The sequence below is a fragment of the Psammomys obesus genome, unplaced genomic scaffold (genome assembly GCF_907164565.1).
Source record: "Psammomys obesus unplaced genomic scaffold, mPsaObe1.curated_primary_1811, whole genome shotgun sequence".
Classification (NCBI taxonomy): domain Eukaryota; kingdom Metazoa; phylum Chordata; class Mammalia; order Rodentia; family Muridae; genus Psammomys; species Psammomys obesus.
The window spans coordinates 11,920,036-11,937,022 of NW_026596234.1; the positions used below are offsets into that span (position 1 = coordinate 11,920,036).

General features: G+C 45.3%; 2 protein-coding genes across 10 annotated transcripts in view; one reads left to right on the forward strand and one right to left on the reverse strand.

The window, feature by feature from the left end:
• Positions 1-2,990, forward strand: part of Sulf2 (sulfatase 2) — a 74,536-nt gene extending 71,546 nt beyond the window's left edge. For all 5 annotated transcript variants that reach the window (XM_055596253.1, XM_055596250.1, XM_055596251.1 and 2 more), the window contains exons 19-21: positions 1,193-1,226; positions 1,457-1,510; positions 2,354-2,990. In XM_055596253.1, the coding sequence (XP_055452228.1) occupies positions 1,193-1,226; positions 1,457-1,510; positions 2,354-2,384 (119 nt within the window). In that variant the 3' untranslated portion in view covers positions 2,385-2,990. The remainder of the gene's footprint in view (positions 1-1,192; positions 1,227-1,456; positions 1,511-2,353) is intronic.
• Positions 2,991-3,916: 926 nt separating this feature from the next.
• The window catches only part of Ncoa3 (nuclear receptor coactivator 3), an 87,941-nt gene continuing 74,870 nt past the window's right edge, over positions 3,917-16,987 (reverse strand). For 4 of the 5 annotated variants that reach the window (XM_055596245.1, XM_055596246.1, XM_055596248.1 and 1 more), the window contains 8 exons: positions 16,834-16,960; positions 15,454-15,625; positions 11,610-11,903; positions 9,744-9,830; positions 8,875-9,094; positions 7,972-8,146; positions 7,350-7,488; positions 3,917-7,096 (listed from right to left, as the gene is read on the reverse strand). In XM_055596245.1, coding sequence (XP_055452220.1) covers positions 7,085-7,096; positions 7,350-7,488; positions 7,972-8,146; positions 8,875-9,094; positions 9,744-9,830; positions 11,610-11,903; positions 15,454-15,625; positions 16,834-16,960 — 1,226 coding nt within the window. In that variant the 3' untranslated portion in view covers positions 3,917-7,084. The remainder of the gene's footprint in view (positions 7,097-7,349; positions 7,489-7,971; positions 8,147-8,874; positions 9,095-9,743; positions 9,831-11,609; positions 11,904-15,453; positions 15,626-16,833; positions 16,961-16,987) is intronic. The other variant, XM_055596247.1, reaches the window with a different exon arrangement.

Sequence of the window (16,987 nt, forward strand, 5' to 3'; positions counted from 1 at the left end):
AGTCCAGGACAGCCAAGGCTACACAGAGAAACCCTGTCCCAAAATAAATAAACAAAAAATTAAAAAAGACAGCCATTACTAAGTAGAGGAGGAAGCTGGATCAGTAAACAGTGGCATACAACACGGATATCCAGGCAGACTGTAGCTGGGGATGAGGGTTGATGATGGATCTGAGGTGCAGTGCTAAAGTCACACATGGTAATTCAAGGTGAGAACAGAAAAGGAGGTGGCCCAGGCTACCCCTGGATTTGGGGGATAGCTGGGTAAAACCAGCAGTTCTAAGCTCAGGATGCCAGCTAGCTGTTTTGGTTTTTTGAGACAGAGTCTGAGTAGCCTTGAGGTTGTCCTGGAACTCACTCTGTAGACTAGGCTGGCCTCAGAGAGAACTGCCTGCCTCTGCCTCCCAAGGGATGGGATTAAAGGCGTGCTCTACTGCCTGGCCAGCTAGATGTTTTCTGAGGAGGAAGTTATGTGCTTATTAGGCACAGCCAAGTGTAGCGGGAACCTCAAAGTCCTTGGTCACTGAATGCCTAGGAGCGTCTACCTGTTTGCACTAAGATGCCTCCAGTTCCTATCAGAAAGTGGGAGGTTGAGACAGGCCCAGGTGTGCCAGTGTGCTTCATGAGGGGGGGGGGGGGGGCGGCGGGGAGGGAGAGGTGGCCAGAGTGGCTGCAGAGGAGCAACAGAAACCACCTGACCCTACCCTCAAGTGCTACTTTGTGATGGTTGTGCAATCTCATGGAATGTGCCAAGCACGGTGCCAGATGATGTGTGAGAATTCTCAAGGCAGCCCTGAGGTGACTAATCCCAGTGAACCCCCTGGCTGACCCCACGAGCATGCACTTGGCCACACCACCGTATCCTCAGGGATTCAGAGTGCAACCACACCCCCCAAGCCCTGTGTGGCACTAGTACCCACATCTGGGCCTGCTTCCCCACCACTAAGGCAACTGTGAATGAAGGCTCATGCATACCGTGGCAAACTGGGGTTAGCAGAAGGCAGTCTACAAGGCCACCAAGCAGACTAAAGGTCTTCATCATTCATCCACTCTGCCTGAGCAAGGAACACTAGCAGCATCCTGGCACGGGCATATGAGAAGCCGAAGGTGGTTGTCTTCCATGGTGACCACAAAGCTTGCAGATGCTTGTACCATCACCCTAAACTGTTCTATTCTGTTCATCTCTCACTTAGGGGTTAAAGATGGAGGAAGCTATGAGCAATACAGGTATTTGGTTTTGTTACTAAAGTTTGGGCTAAGTTCCCCCCTCTTGACTTGTCCTGCGTGTTTTTTACGATTGTATTTATTGAGAAACTGTCTACTAGGCTATAATGGCCCATAAGTGATAGCTGTTGCCTCAGACGCCATCTTTGCATAGTTCTTGAGGGGGGAGGGAAAAACTAAATATCCTCAATGGTGGTTGACACACATTTTCCTTTTGGCATCTGAAAATTTAGGCAGTTTCAGCGTCGAAAATGGCCAGATATGAAGAGACCTTCCTCCAAATCACTGTGAGTGAAAGAACCAGTTTTCGGATAAGCAGAATTGGTTCAGAATTGCTAATTTCAGGTTTTGTTGCTGCTGTTATCTGGCTTTTTGTTTTTCCCAATACTGGCAGTTGAAGCCAGGTACCACTTATACCAGGCAAAAGCTCTAACACCGAACTTCCCCCCCAGCCCTGATGTTTCCTTTCTCCAAGGCTGTTCTTCATGCATGCCGTATCTTTATTGCCCTCTGCTCCCCTGCTAAGAGTGGACAAAGTCATAGCTGCTTTTCCTATGATATGAATACATTTTGTATTTCACATTAATAGCTGATCCTAATAGATTGTTGTTCTCTGTGTAACGATCTGTAAGCTATGACTTAGAGCTGAGAGGCGGCTAAGTAGTGCCGCTACCAGGCAGCTTGAAGGATGTGGCTGCAGAAGCGCTGACAGTGTGTGCCCTTCTCAACAGAATGGCTGTCACTGCCATGTGCAGACTGCAGCAACCTGCAGTTCACCTCATGTCTAATGGGGGCAGCCAGTCTGTTCCCAAGGGCTCTAGATACAGCTTTGCCAGATTCTCTCAAAAATGCAAACGTCTGAAAATTCACTTTAATGCTGGCAGCTCATCTGTCCCCTCATTGCAGTAACCCACCCTGGCCTACCCTCCTCCCTCTTCATGCATTCGAACCTCTGCAGCTTTACGAGGACAGTGATCACGGCCAGCTTCCCGAACATGCATCTCAAATCCTTAGCCACAGTTCTACCCAGGCCTTAGGCACTTCTTTCTATCGGCCACAGACAGTGTGGGGCTGACGGTAAGTCCGGACAGCATGGTAACCGAAGGCTCAGAGTGTGCTTTGTTCTGCAGGGGACAGCTGTGGGAAGGCTGGGAAGGTTAATCGGCCATAAGGAGGAACCTCCCAAACCAGAGGCCTTGTGTGGCTGCCCAGGCCATGCAAAAACCACAGCACACCAGTGCTCCAACTGGGAGGCCTGACAGGAGGCAGGGCCTACTCTTGGGACAGGAAATCCTGGAGGACAACACTCAGACTTCCCAAGGCCCATTTTTTACTGCCCTGCTTCGCTTTGGATCAAATCTCACCAGCTGCACAGAAGGCATTCTCATGTGTGGAACCTCTGCCCGCCCTCTCAGAGGCTCACAAGGACAAAGGACCTGACTTCCATGGACATTACCTCCAGGGATGAAAATTGCTGGGATTTCCCCCCAATCGTATAGGGAAACAAGCTTGTTTTAACCTTCTTATTCTTTGGAGAAAGCACGGATATGGGCAACTCCCGGGTGCTGCCAACAGCAAGTCTGACAATGAGTCAATAGCACAAAAACCGTCCCATTCACCTGGCTGGATGACCCGGCTGCCTCAAGCTGCCTTCACTGTACATCTGTGACCGCTCACATGTAACAAACCCAGGGACCTTTTAGGGGAATCTCACTAATCCGAAAGAGTCGTGGTGTCAATAAACGCTGTGGCCAGTGTCAATGAAAACCCCTTGAGGTTGTGGACATTTCTGTTCCTGCCCAGGATTCATTTCTTTGTTATCATTCCCAGAACTGATGTTTTCTAAGGTACTGAATACCCACATTGATGTGTGTCCTGTGTTTTAATGACATTGTATTTGTAAAGAAATTTTGTAGTATAAGTACCACCTTACAGTGTTCACACCCCCAGCCAATGACTAGCTATTGGTATGAAAAAAAAAAAAAAAAAATCTTTGAATTTTTGTAAAAGGCTACCTTGGGACTTTTTTGCTGGCTTTTATTTTTTACTTTTTCTTTAAGCACTCAAGATGTTGTCAATGCCTTTGGGAAGGGCACACCTTCAGCCAAGAAAGTTTGGAGAAGCAGAGGGTTGTACGTTAATACTAAGCCTACCATGCTTCAAGGGGGCCTCCCAGGTAAGTAACCAGCTCGGGGGCATTTATCTGTAAAGTCTGTTTCTCAAAAGCGAGGCATTCACCTCAGTCAGTCCTTTGTTAGACCAAGCACGGTGACCTGGTCCACATGGCTGCCAGAATGCTAGGTGGGTGGAGGCGGAAGGCTCAACCCAACCCAGGACTCTCAGCAGAGGGCACTTGCATTTGTCTAAACCAGTGGTGTGCAATATAACATCCCCTTTCACAGGGGTCACCTAAGGCCACGGAAAACAGATATTTACACTAGTATCCACAACACAAAATTACAGATATGGTTATGAAGTAGCAGCAAAAATGATTTTGTGGTTGGGGGTCACCTCATTAGGAAGGTTGAGACCCGCTGCGCTAAACGGTCCCACAGTTTCCAAATGCCTCAGACGGGCCCAGGCTCCTAGGAGAAGGAACTGTTTCGACCTCACGGACACTGGCTGTCCTTCTTCCTTGTCCTTCTTTTGCCCCTGTCCTGAGTGTGTAGAGGAGAGGAAAAGCATGCTTAGGCTGAGGTTTAAATAGAAACCTTTATTTACAAGAGCATCCAGACAGTCGGCAAAGCTCGCTCCAGCTGAGTCACCCACATGGTTTCCATTCCTTGCAGTATGAAAGAATGACTTCATTTTAAGTGACACTTAATATAAACTTGATTAAATCCAAATTTGTTCTCAGTGGTGTCAGTCAGTTCCTGAGAATTTACTGCTCTCAGAATGACATTTCCATCTTCTTCAAAATTCCATGTATTCAAAGGGAAGAGAAAAAGGGAGGAGGCAGAAAGAAACAAAACACCGCCCTGTTTTTAGTCGCCTGCACTGGAGGTGAAACGACCCCTGTGGCTTCGTGGCAGGGCCCACAGTCTGAGGTAGCCTAGAGGTTTGCTCCTGCTAACACCCCACTTGGAAACAACTCACGGCCGCCACAGACAGAAAGGGACTAGGCTGGCGTGTGGGGAACTGGTGACCCTCTGCATGGTCCAGCAGACCCAAGACATTTCTGGGCTTATCAAGCCAATTATCTTCCACAGTACCCACTGCTGCATGGCCCCAACTCATGTCCTGTTTAACCCTGATGAACTGAGTAGAGCTGTTCATGGCGGGGGCACAATTTAGAGAGAAAGCGCTCAACAGCAACAGTAAGCTTCATTTATTTTTGAAGAAACATGTTCCCTTAATATCACTTTGATCTTCATAAAATATATTTTTATTTATATATCTTTGGATTCAGCAAAAAAGTAGGTACTGGAAATGTCTCACATCATAAAAGCAGATGAAAAGATTACTTATACTGTTCGCCCCAAAGACACCTAGGTTTAAAGAGGGGCCAGGGAGGGGGAGGAGGTGAGGTAGGCAAGAGGAATACAAAGAGAATGATCCAAAAAAGATTAAAGGGCAATCCAGGTAAAAACAGCAAATTATCCTCAAGACTACTAAAAGAAACTCACAATTTTGAATTTGCACCAATAAAAATCAGTAAGTAGAAAATATAAAAACATAATAAACTTCATTTTCTCCCCATACAAAAAGGAGGTGGCCAACCAGTCAGCCTGGAGTTGGGACGCTGAGGAAAGAATCACAAAGTTGGGTTTTAGATGTCTTTAAAAGTTAAAGGGCAGGAGCACCACTGTAGCCTACACACACAGTCTAAGCAAGGAAGGCTCAGCCCAACTCAGACTTGAGGTGTCACCTGCAAACCAAAGGATACAATGGAAGTTTACGGATTTACAACCCGGAACAGTGGGTCAGTCACAGGGGAAGCCCGTCATACCTAAACACGCCGGAAGTCAAGTCCACACAGATGTGGCTCTGGAAATGCAAGCTTCACTTGTTCATAGACAGGTCACAGAATGAAGTGATACTCCCCCTCCAGGAGATGGAGAACTACTGGCTAACTGTGTGGGTTTTAAAAATTAACTGGCTCTCAGAAAATGACACCGAGGCTGGCAGAGATCCGAAAGCTACAGATAGTCTGATAACCCAATTCCACTTAATTGTCCGAACCGAAGAAAACCCAAATAAAGGGCATTACACTTGGTTTTCCACTACTCCAAACTGACTAGAAGAGGTGCCAAGAAGAGTTGAGAGAATTGGGGGGAGGGGCTGTAGAGGGTGTGGAGGCCCTCACTCTGCCTCGAGCACTGGCAGACCTGGTTCTGCGCTCAGCACCCTGATGCAGAGAGGTAGTAAGAGACCCCATGAGCAGAACAACAGGAGAGCTGAGCAGACACCAGACCACACAGCAAAGGACCCAGGGTCTTCAATATCTAAATGTGGGGCTCAGGTCCTAGCAACAGAAATCACCCCTAAAATGATGAATGAGCTACATACTCAAATTTTCCAAAACTATTATTGTTTAATTTATGGACTGCTTTAAAAAACACAAGATTTTTTTTTTTAAAATCAATTTGCTTCATTTCTTTTTTTGTTTTTTTAATTCTTGGTTTTTGTTTTTAAAAGCTCATTTCCCCATATCTATTCTTTCCCCCCAAATTAACAAAGTGCGTAGTTCTCTGGTAAAGAAATTTTTTAAAAATTTAAATGCCTACATCTAAACAAATAATTACTTTTAAAAGCCTTTAAATTAAGAGACTGAAGAGTGAGGCCTCTAAAGCAAGGGGGAAAAGCTTCAGGCTGCCCTTCCTCCCCAGGCTCCGGCATTCCAGGTGTCTCCTCTGCTTGTAGCCTCACTGCATGGAGCTTACAGAAATTGACAATGTTAAATATTTAGCTTCACAAACTCTGTAAAAATGAGCTGCTGTGACCTACAAAAAAAAGAGGTATGTACATATTTTCACATAATACAATATTTTAAAAGATCATATTTACAAAAGAAGAAGTCTATTCACAGAGACACTGCGAGCTTCTGATCCAGAGTGCAGTACCTGGCCTTGGGTTTCACAAGTTTATTTCAAAGCATTATTGCTCTACCATATAGGCAAAGGGTGACGCCAGTACTTAAACAAACAGAAAAGAATCATGTTCTTGTCCTGACAGACTAGTGCAGACAAAAACCAGGAATGTGGTTCACCATTCCTCAGGCCCTCAAGAATATTGCATTTCTCCGTGACTTCTTAAGTAAAGTGCACTTGGCTGCACGTTAGCATGGGAAAATTAAATATTGTCATCTCATTTTCCCTTCTTCTGCAAAGCCATTTAACATTAATGACAAATCCTTGAGAATTCAGGGTGTGGGGACCTCATCAAGGACAGACTCTGGGGACTACACCTGGAAAGGACAAGAGCAGAAACACTGATTCCACTGGACAGAAGGGCAACACAGAGCTACTTGCTGACAGAACACTTGAAGGCAGGCTGTGCTCCTCGTCCAGTGCTACAAGACAGAAACCTAGCCACCTAGATTTATGTGAAGACTTTGGCTGGCGAGGCAGAAGGAAATGACACGAGAGAGTGGTGCCCACTAACACCCCTATCTCCAGAATCACGTCCTCATGAGGCAGAACACCATGCCACAGAGGCAGGGCATCAATAAGGTAGACAGTGGGCTTCAGCTTGACCCAGTTCCGCTCAAATGGCAGCACTCGGAACACCCAGTGGTGGTCAGACTGGCCCTTGCTTCCAAGCTGGGTGCCTAGACAGTGACACCCAGACAGTTACCTCCCGATGACCATGTGCAGGGCCATCTGTACAGTGACTTCCGTATCAGTCCCACTGGGGAGGTGTCAGCAGTATTTCTGTTAACAAAAGAACACAGGCTCAGCACAGCAGAACACCATCCTCCATCTCTACACACTGCCACACACCGCTGGCTGACTCCGACTCTTTCCAATCCACTCCAACACAAACGTGGAACAGCTCGGGGCCTTCAAACAAACACTTTTCAAAACACTGCTTTTTGTGTCACCACAGACCACTTTGCCTGTCAGGGTTCTGGGTATAAACAAAGAAGGAAAAATACTTGGAGAGAGGTAAGAATAGATGTCATACCTGGTCAGGACCCATGGGCATGCCAGACATGGGCATGGGGGTCATGTTCATCTGTCCCAAGTGACCACTGCTGTTCATGTGCACCATATTGTACGCGGCAGGGTTCCCCTGGGGGGCAAACTGCTGCTGGGGAAAGGAGCTGCAAAGAAAGGGTAATGTTGCTTCCGAATCAATTCAGACTACATGGCACAGACTGTCACAATTTTAGCAAATGTTCCCCTACCTAAGCAGAAAGCAACTTTTTATTTTTTGCTTTGTTATCATTTGAGACAAGATCTCTCTATACCTCTGGCTGTCCTGGAGTTCCCTATGTAAACCAAGCTGGCCCCCAACTCACAGAGATCCTCCTGCCTCTGCCTCCCAAGTTTGGGATTAAAGGAAATGCAACACCACACCCGGCCTGAGAAAAAAAAAAACTTGTCAGCCTGCCTGCCTTCTACTTTTCAAAACTGTCAGGTCTCAGTATGCTCATAGATACGGGCATGATATAACCTCAAAACAAGCCATATGCCTCACTTCTAACTCAGGGCAAGCCTTGTGATCTCTCTTCATCCAGTAAGTGTGACTGAGAAACAGGTTCACAGCTCCAGAAAGAGGATGCAAAAGTAGTCACACTCCTTACCTGTTCCTGGCCAGGTTCCCTGACGGCCACCCCTTCATTTCTGAGGACTGATACATGGGTGCAGTCTGAGGATGCTGCACCATTGCATTCTGGGAAGGCCCCATTCTTGATGACATCATTGCACTGGGAGGACTGGATACTCGACCAAAGGCTGGATCTGGTGGTTGTCCCATTCCTTGAAGAAGTAAATAAAAATCTGTGTTCAAATTCTGTGTCCTGGGAATATCAGCATCCTAGCATCACCTAGGATGGCAGAGGATGTTGAGGAAAGGACACCAAGGGTACAAAGTAGCTGCTCTGGTTGTTCTTGCTTCTCACCAGGATGACAAAGCCATGGGTTTAGCAAGAAAGATGCCATCTAGAGCAACTTGGAAGGCAGCTGTTCTATGACCTCCTGTGAGAAAGACTCCTTTCCAGAGGGCAGGGCCACATGCTGAAATGCAAGCTACATGCTGGGCACTCTCCAAGCAAGACACCTTTATCCCAGTCTATCCCAGAACCTCCTCAAAGGTGGGGCTGTTACTACAGTCACAGTAAGTGCCCACGTCACTGAGGAAAGCAGACCGAGAAGCCCACACTTGGGCTCTGTCCCTCTGGCTAGAGTGTCTAGAGAACACAGCATTCTTCGCCACTGGATCACAAAGAACAGGAAGAGGAAGGCTTATGTAATCTTTTTCAGGTAAGGGGGAAGGTGCTGGGGCAGAAAAATTGCCCAATTGTGACAGAACACACACACACTCTCTCTCCCCATCACTGTGGTACACTCTAGCTCTCTGCTGCTCTGTTAGTTTTCCTGACAAACAAGATAGAGTGAGCAGTATTTTGTTTTCACACATCACAGACCTAGTGGAACTTGTGGCCTTAATAGCATTACTTCGGGAAGGCATACTCTGTCTGGCTTACCATAGTTTGCTGGATATGGAAACTGCTGTGGGGGGGCTTGTGGCATTGTTGATCCTGCCAAAACCCCATCCATGCTGGGGGAAGCCGTGACATTGGGAGGTGGGCTGAAAGCCTGAGGCTGCGGCTGTGACATCATCATCGCCATTCTCTGCTGTTGCAGGTGATGGTTCATCAGCTCTCGTTTTTGCTGGGCAGCCATTTGGGCATTAAAGAAGGCCTGCTGAAAGCCAAGAGATGCACAATTACACTTAATTTCATACTGTGCCCCACAACACATGTGCTACCAAAGAGAGAAGCACTGAGTATCTTCTCTGTAATCAAAGGAAAATACACAAAAATGGTTCTTTACACAGTTAGCACGTCTTCGAATGTATTTATACATTCTCAAAAATCTCAGGTTATCTCACAGTACAGCAACTCATCACAAAGGGAACCAATCTGGGTAAGTTTTCTGGTGGTTTAATGACATAACCCTTCTCCCCAACCCTTTATCATTTACAAAGCAGAGAAAGACTAAAAGAGAAAACACAAGGCTGTAGAAATGCTCAGAAGCTAAGAGCACTGGCTGCTCTTCCAGAGGACCTGAGTTCAATTCCCAGCACCCACACAGCAGCCCACAGCCATCTGCCACTCTAGTCCCAGGAGATCTCACATCCTCTTCTGGCTTCCGTGGGCATCAGGCATGCTCATGATGCACAGATATCTATGCAGGTAACACACTTATAAATATTAAAAAAAAAAAATTGAGTAGGATAGAACCAATTCTTATAAGAACCTGAGAGGACTTATTCTGACTTGTTTAATAAGCTTGGGCTGAGGAACAGACAGAGCCCAGCCTGGGCGGGAATGTACAGCGGTTAGGAGCTTACCTGGGGCATCATGGGCCTCATCACAGCAGCAGCACCAGTGGGGTTTTCCATCTTCATTTCAAGTGCCTGCCGGCTCTGATTCAGAAACTAAACACAGATGGGTTAGTAGGGTCAAGTGGGGTGTGTTAATGAGCCCAAATCAGCTCTGCAAACTTCTACCACCACCCAGTGGGACCATCTCTCCAAACCCACTGAGCTGGGATACCTCATCTAAACTGAGCACCATCATTTACACTCTGAGAGATGGCTCAGCAGCTAGGAGCACCTACATGGTGGCTCACACTTGCCACTACCTCCAGCTGTACGAGTCCCACACCTCTGGCCTCTGCAGGCACACGTGTATGTATGTATGCTCACAAGCATGCAAACACACCATTTAAAATAAAGTACACCTTTAAAAAGCATGCCAAAGAAATGCTGACAAGCCCTTCCCCAACTGTTAAGGCTTTGTTTGGCACAAAGAATAACTATGCAGCTCAAACACCATGCAAGAGGAGCTCAACGGACCCACAATGTCAGGTTTCTCCAGGGTTGTTCACACTTTCATATGAGTCGACACACACTCAAATAACTTTCATATGAGTCGACAATAATGAGCATTTAACATAAAGAAATATGAAACAGTACCATGAGCATAGGCACACAGCTTCCCCAGTTCTAAGCCCACTTGAGAAACAGCCATGGCCTGCTCAGCTACTTAAGTGACCTAGTGCTGCCATCCATAAGCACACTTGTCAAACAGTTTGTGCAACCACAGGAACAATTACATTTTAAAACACCTGAGGATTATTAAGGAAACACTGAAAGAAAGAGAAATTCTATTTAAAATGCTAATTCTTAAAAAGAGTCTGTGTGTAAGTTTGTGCACGAGTGAAGTTTTCCAGGTCAGAAAGAAGAAGATGTAGATCCCCTGGAACTATAATTACACTGTGAGTTACCCAAAGTGGGTGTGGGTGCCAGGAACTCCATATATGTGCATGTCTTCAGCCCCTAAATACTAAAAGCTTTACAAAATAGCAAGAAGCGGTTTCCATTAAAATGCTGAATCAACAAGGGTGGTAGCACTTGCCTGCAATGCCAGTATGTGAGGTTGAGGCAGGAGGATTACAAGTTCAAAGCCTATCACCTGGGCACCTAGCAAACAAAAAGCTGAAATCAAGGTTTAAGTATTTGGTCATCATACAGGAAATGCCTTCCAAGGACTGTCAAGACATGCTGTTTCTCCAGCATGATTTCTCATGTTTTTGTTGTTGCTGTTGCGTGCACCACTGCGCTCAGCTGATTTTTGATGTTTTAACCTGTTTTGTTCTGTCTGAAACAGGGTCTCACTGTGTAGTCCTGGCCGGCCTGTAGAACTCGCAGAAATTCACTTGCCTCTCCCTCCCAAGTGCTTGGATTAAAGATATACACTAAGTAGGGAGTGACTCCAAGATTTAAACCAGGTTGCCTGGCTTGCTTGGGAAAGTACTTTTACCCACTGAGCTGTTTTTTTTTGGTTTGGTTTGGTTTTGGTTTTGGTTTTCAAGACAAGGTTTCTCTATATAGCCTTGGCTGTCCCGACTTGCTTTGTAGACCAGGCTGGCCTACAAAGTGCTAGCCTCCTAGCCTCCCAGAGTGCTAGGATTACAGGTGTACACCACCATGCCCAGCTCCCATTGACCTGTTTTACCACTGCTAATGTTGCATCACAGACTGTATTTATAGAAAGATATCTGATTTTAACACACACTCCTTAACAAGGGACTATCTGCATAAACAAAATCTTACAGTGAAGTGAAAGCAAAAGGAATTTCTTCAATTAGCAAAGAGTGGAGAGCCAATGGCAGGAACCCTAAAAACAGCCTAAAAGCCACTCAACTGGCTTACCTGCTGGCCCTGCAGCCTCTGCTGAAGCTGCATCCTCAGCTGCTTCGGGGCATTTGTCCTTGGTCTCACGATGCTGGCCCTAGGATGCATGCCTTGGAGAGGAAAGCTGCCTTGCTGGCTTATCTGACTCATCATGGAGTTAAAAGATGGTGACTGTCCCTGAAGGTTAAAGCCTCCTTGCATTGGAGGACCCTGGGCTGGGTATGTCTGTCCATATAGTGCTGCCTTCTGCTCCATCATTACTGCCGCTTCTTGCCCTTGAAAAACATCCTGTTTGGACTCCAAAGCTTGTCCCTTAAACAAACACAAATGAATAGTGAGTTACATCTGAGAGAGCAACCAAAAGCAAACTTTCCAAACAAGGCAAGAAGTGATGGTCACCCATCACTCTTCCTCAAGAGGCCGGCGCTAGGGGTCAGGCATCGATTCTCTACCTGCAATGGATGACAAAAAATAAAACTGATGTGTTCCAATGGAGGGCAGAAGAGTGTCTCAGGTGCACTGTGCACCTTTGCCTTCTCCTGGGCCCCAAATCCAAGAACACAGTCATCAGCCTCGTGCTGCAACCCTGCTGTGCCACCCACACTGCTGTACCGACTCTCCTACTCCAGCCTTTCCTTTCATCGCATACACAAACAAGTTTTTCCAGTTTTCCTCTTCTCTTGCCATACTTCCTGAGAGCTCTTAGACATAAAGGATAATTAGCTATCGAATTATGCTTTCCACCCCAAACATCTCTGAACTCATTTGGCTTATGGAAATGAATTCTTAACATCCATATTTATCTGGGTGTCCCCAGCACCTCAAACTTAGTTAGTATACAGAAACAGAAATCAAACTTTTACAACTCCTCCATTTCCCCACAAGAAAACTGCTTTCCTCAAGTCCCCCCTTCCCCAGGACCCCTTCCTTGTATGTAAGGGTATATCCATTCACGCAGACTTCTCAGGGTTATCTCCCTGCTGTTCACATCTTTCCATCTTTGTACTCCATCCCCAGACTCCCAAGGGTTCTTGTAGGAACTGGCATTTGTGCTCCTCCTTTGTCTTGACATTCCAACCCTGCTCACTCCAAACACTGACATCTTTAATAAGGCAGTTGTATGTTATGTTGAACAGGGCACACTGACTATGCATTAGCCTCCTTTCTCTTGCCCACTCTACTAAAATGAATGAAGAATTTAGAACGTTCTGAGAACCAACCTAACCCTCTGGTCAATATAGTATAATCAAAATTTAGCCAGATATTCAAGGCTCCTTTATCCAGCCTCTGCCAGCCACTCTGTTAAAGCCACCTGCATTCCTAGACAATTTCTCCATTCCTGGAGGTATTTATTTAGCATTTTCTACATTTCCTGTTTGGATCTTACCTCCTCTCTGATCCAGACATCATACTGTAAATACCTATTATCTTGACTGTTTTCGTAACATTTTCATTTCACTTTTATTGTTGTGGCGTGTGCAGGATGTCTGTGTGTACCACAGTGCATGGGTGGAGGTCAGAGACAGCTTAGTGGAACTGGTTCTCTCCTTCCATCTACATGTGGGCCTTTCCATGAGTTTCAGGGACCAAACTCTTGGTGCCAGTTTGGGCCAGCACAAGAGAGCAATATTCTGTGGTTTGACCACCTTGTCCCTTGTCATTTATGGCTATTTTTATAGATGTATTAATATCATTTAATTGCTTTCCAGCTAACAACTCAGCTTCTAGGATTTTTCCCAGCATTTTACTGTCCTAAATTACTGTGGGTTTAAACACGATTTTGAAGAATTTGATGAGGTTTGTTTGTTTGTTTGTTTGTTTGTTTGTTTGTTTGTTTTGGGGGGATGGATTTGTTTTGGTTTTCAGATAGGGTTTCTCTATGTGGCCCTGGATGTTCTAGAACTCACTTTGTAGACCAGGCTGGCCTGGAACTCAGAGATCAGCCTCCTCAGTGCTAGGATTAAAGGTGTGTGCCACCATGCCCAGCAACATTCTTAAACTGAGAATAAAACTAAAACTGAGCCACTCAGAAAGAGTATGACAAACCGCTGGCAACATGTGCTACCCAGCATTTAGGATTATCACACTGCACATGGCCGGCCTGGAGATATAAGTACTAAAAGGATTGGGCATGAGCTCTATGCCTCCATGAAACCAAAGAGCTCAGCCAGAACCAGCATGCCAGGAGATCCTGAATATTCTTATATACCAACAAAATTAAAACTACAAAAACAAAGATAAATGGCCAATAAACATGACAAGATAATCAAGCTTGCAAAGAAATACAGTGAGTCTCAGTAATTTCTTTTACCTATCATATCAGTAAATATCCTTTTAATATATTCACGCTGTTATTTGTGTGGTCACTTGCCTAAGGCACACAGCACAACAATGCTGAGAGAGGAAGAAATGAAACTACTCCTCCAGAACATCAGCTACTACCACACTCTTTTCTGAGACAAGGTCCTGGTGTGATGGGCCAGCCTGACTCCATTTTAAGATTAACAGCAGGTCAAAATAAGTTCCTGTAGAACTTGGGTTTGACCATGTCTTGACCCTTTGTTTGGTAATTTGGCATGTTCCACACCCTCTATCCTAACCTCCACCCCAATATGACAGTCTGTCAAATAATTCTGAAATGTTCTGCCTATTCCTACATAACTAAAAACCCTTGAAAGCCCCCTTGCCTTGAAGTTTTGAGGCTAATATAAACCCCACTTTCTCCTCTGTTCAATGCTATTTTTTTTTCAAACCCCACTTTAGGGAAACAGCCCTGTCAGGAAGAAAACAAAGCTTACTTAATCTGACTGAAGAACTTGGGGAAAAGTCTTTACTGCTCTCATTTGGTGGGATTAACATATGCTGGCCAGTCTTTTAATTCCTGGATCATGTGATTTTTTTTTCCTGACTTAGCTTCCAGAGCAACTGGGACATATAACCTGGGTCACTCTCGGTCTTTCAAGGACACACTCTCTAAATACCTCACTTTTCTTTTATGGCAGAAAGAGACATGCTAAATTCTCATTAGCTGAGTGCTAGATAGCATCCACTACAACATGAGTCACACATGCAGAGCCCACAAGGCTGAGGGTGGCCTGATACACAGAGTGAGCTCCACAGAGTGAGGCCCATGAAAACTGACACCCTTGGGTGTTTATACATGCACTGTTTTAAATTTTAAAATTTATGTCCACAACTTACTAACAATGCCCTCTTTTACTGCTCATAGGGGGTTTTAAGGCTGTTCTCTAGATTCTTTCCATTGGTCAGAATTTGTTTTTGTTGTTGTTTGGGTTTTTCAGATAGGGTCGCACTGTGTAACTCTGGAAGGCCCAGAACTTGCTGCTATATACACCAGGCTTGCCTTGAACTCAAGAGATCTGCCAACTTCTGACTCCCAGAGCGCTGGAACTGAAGGCAAGCACTACCACACTTGGTGTCTTTATCAGATTTTAGATAGAAACTTATAACCAGAAAGTGGGGAGGAGTACAACAGACCAAGTTCAGCTGCTCTTCAGCAACAGGGCCAGGTGTCACCCTATGCAGACACACACATCCATCTACCTCTGCCTCCCCAGTGCTGGGATTAAGGGCATATGGCACCACCATCTGGCTAAAATAATATTTTTTAAACAAACTAAAGTTGAACTAAAAAACTTAAGTAAGCAGTATTTTTAAAACCGTGCAGTGATTTCATCAGATCTTTTCTTTGGCTGCAGTAAAACAAAAGACAATTACGCACACCTTCTCACAAGTGGTACAAAGGTACACACAGTCTTGTTTGAAGCTTGTGTCTGCCTTCACGAACATGAAAACATACTCACTGGCACTCTCTTCCAGTTCCACATTAACTGCAGCTCACCTGACTCACAAGTTCAGGAATGCCCAGGGCCCTGTCAATTTCCTCCAGGCCTGTGGCATCCGTGTTGCTCAGGAGTGTGTGCAGCTGGTCCAGCAGAGCTCTCTCGTCACTCTGGCCTTCAGGGTTAGAGGGTGGCCCAAGCAGATCATCCAGAGAATTTCTAAGAAGGGGCCTAGAGAGAGACTTGAGTCAGCTGTAATGCTGCTGGACTGGGGCTGATGAGGATCTATGTTCCATTACAAGGACCACAAGAAAGCAAAAGGAAAAATTTAATGGTGTTCTTTTGTTATTATTATTTTTGTTTACGCTTTTAAGTTTTCGGAGAGTCTTGCTAAACCTTAACCTAACTTCAAGCTCACATCTACCAATCTCTCCTGCTTAGTGCTAAATGGTGAAACTTATACAGTGTCCACACTGACACCAAAGTAAAAATAACCACTACACGATGCCTCTGTTTCAGCTGTTCTCTGACCTCTGCAGAAACATAACTTTTTAAAAAAATTGTGCGCTGGGCTAGAGAAATGGCTCAGAGTTAAGAGCACTGGCTGTTCTTCCAGAGGCCCTGTGTTCAATTCCCAGCAACCACATGGTGGCTCACAACCATCTATAATGAGATCTGGTGCCCTCTTCTGGTGTGCAGGTGTATAAGCAGGCAGAACACTGTATACATAATAAATGAATAAATTTTTTAAAAAAGTTGTGCGCAGGGGACATTGCTTAGTGGTCGGTTATTAAACAAATTAAAAATACAGAATGAACTACAATCTTTTCTTTTGTTAAAAAAACAATTAAAAGATACAACAGTTCACTCTGAGCCTTACCACTGAAATGTTTTAGATGACTTTACAAAATAATTATCGATTATTAAAAGCTAATTTTCAGGGGCAAGAGAGAAGCCTCAGGGGTTAGGGATTCAGTTCCTAGCACCCACATGGAGGCTCACAAAAAAGTGTTGTAACTCCACTTACAGGGTATCTGATGCCCTCCATGAACACACATGATGCACAGACATACATGAAGGCAGAACACTCATACACATTTTTAAAAATAAGTAAATCTTTTAGATTTTTTCAAAAAAATTGAGGCACAGGATCTGAATGCCACTTATAAACCAGTGAGAACATGTCTTTACCAACTGCTGCCGATGCTTATCTCCTCAGGAGATTGCTGTTACAAAAGGCAATGGCCTCATAGAAAAGCCCTTTGGAAGTCTTGAAGGCTGAGTTGTAGGTCTGCCTCCTCCCCTTCCAGATGCCTCTGCTTACTGCACCAGCAGATGGCAAACAGCTATAACATTTCTCATATCCTCTTTCAGCACTGTTCCTGCTCAGACTCTTCAATCCAATGCAAACATTCCCACAGCACAAAATAAAGGCCTACCTATTTTGAGTCCCATGAGGACCTTGTTCCATAGACAGCATGCCCTCTGGCCAGGAACTCGGTTGATTAGATGGTACTGCTTGGCCATAGGGGTTGACCCCCATTCCCATGGGAACCTCACCAGTTCCTGGGGGAACAAAACCAGAGGATGAAT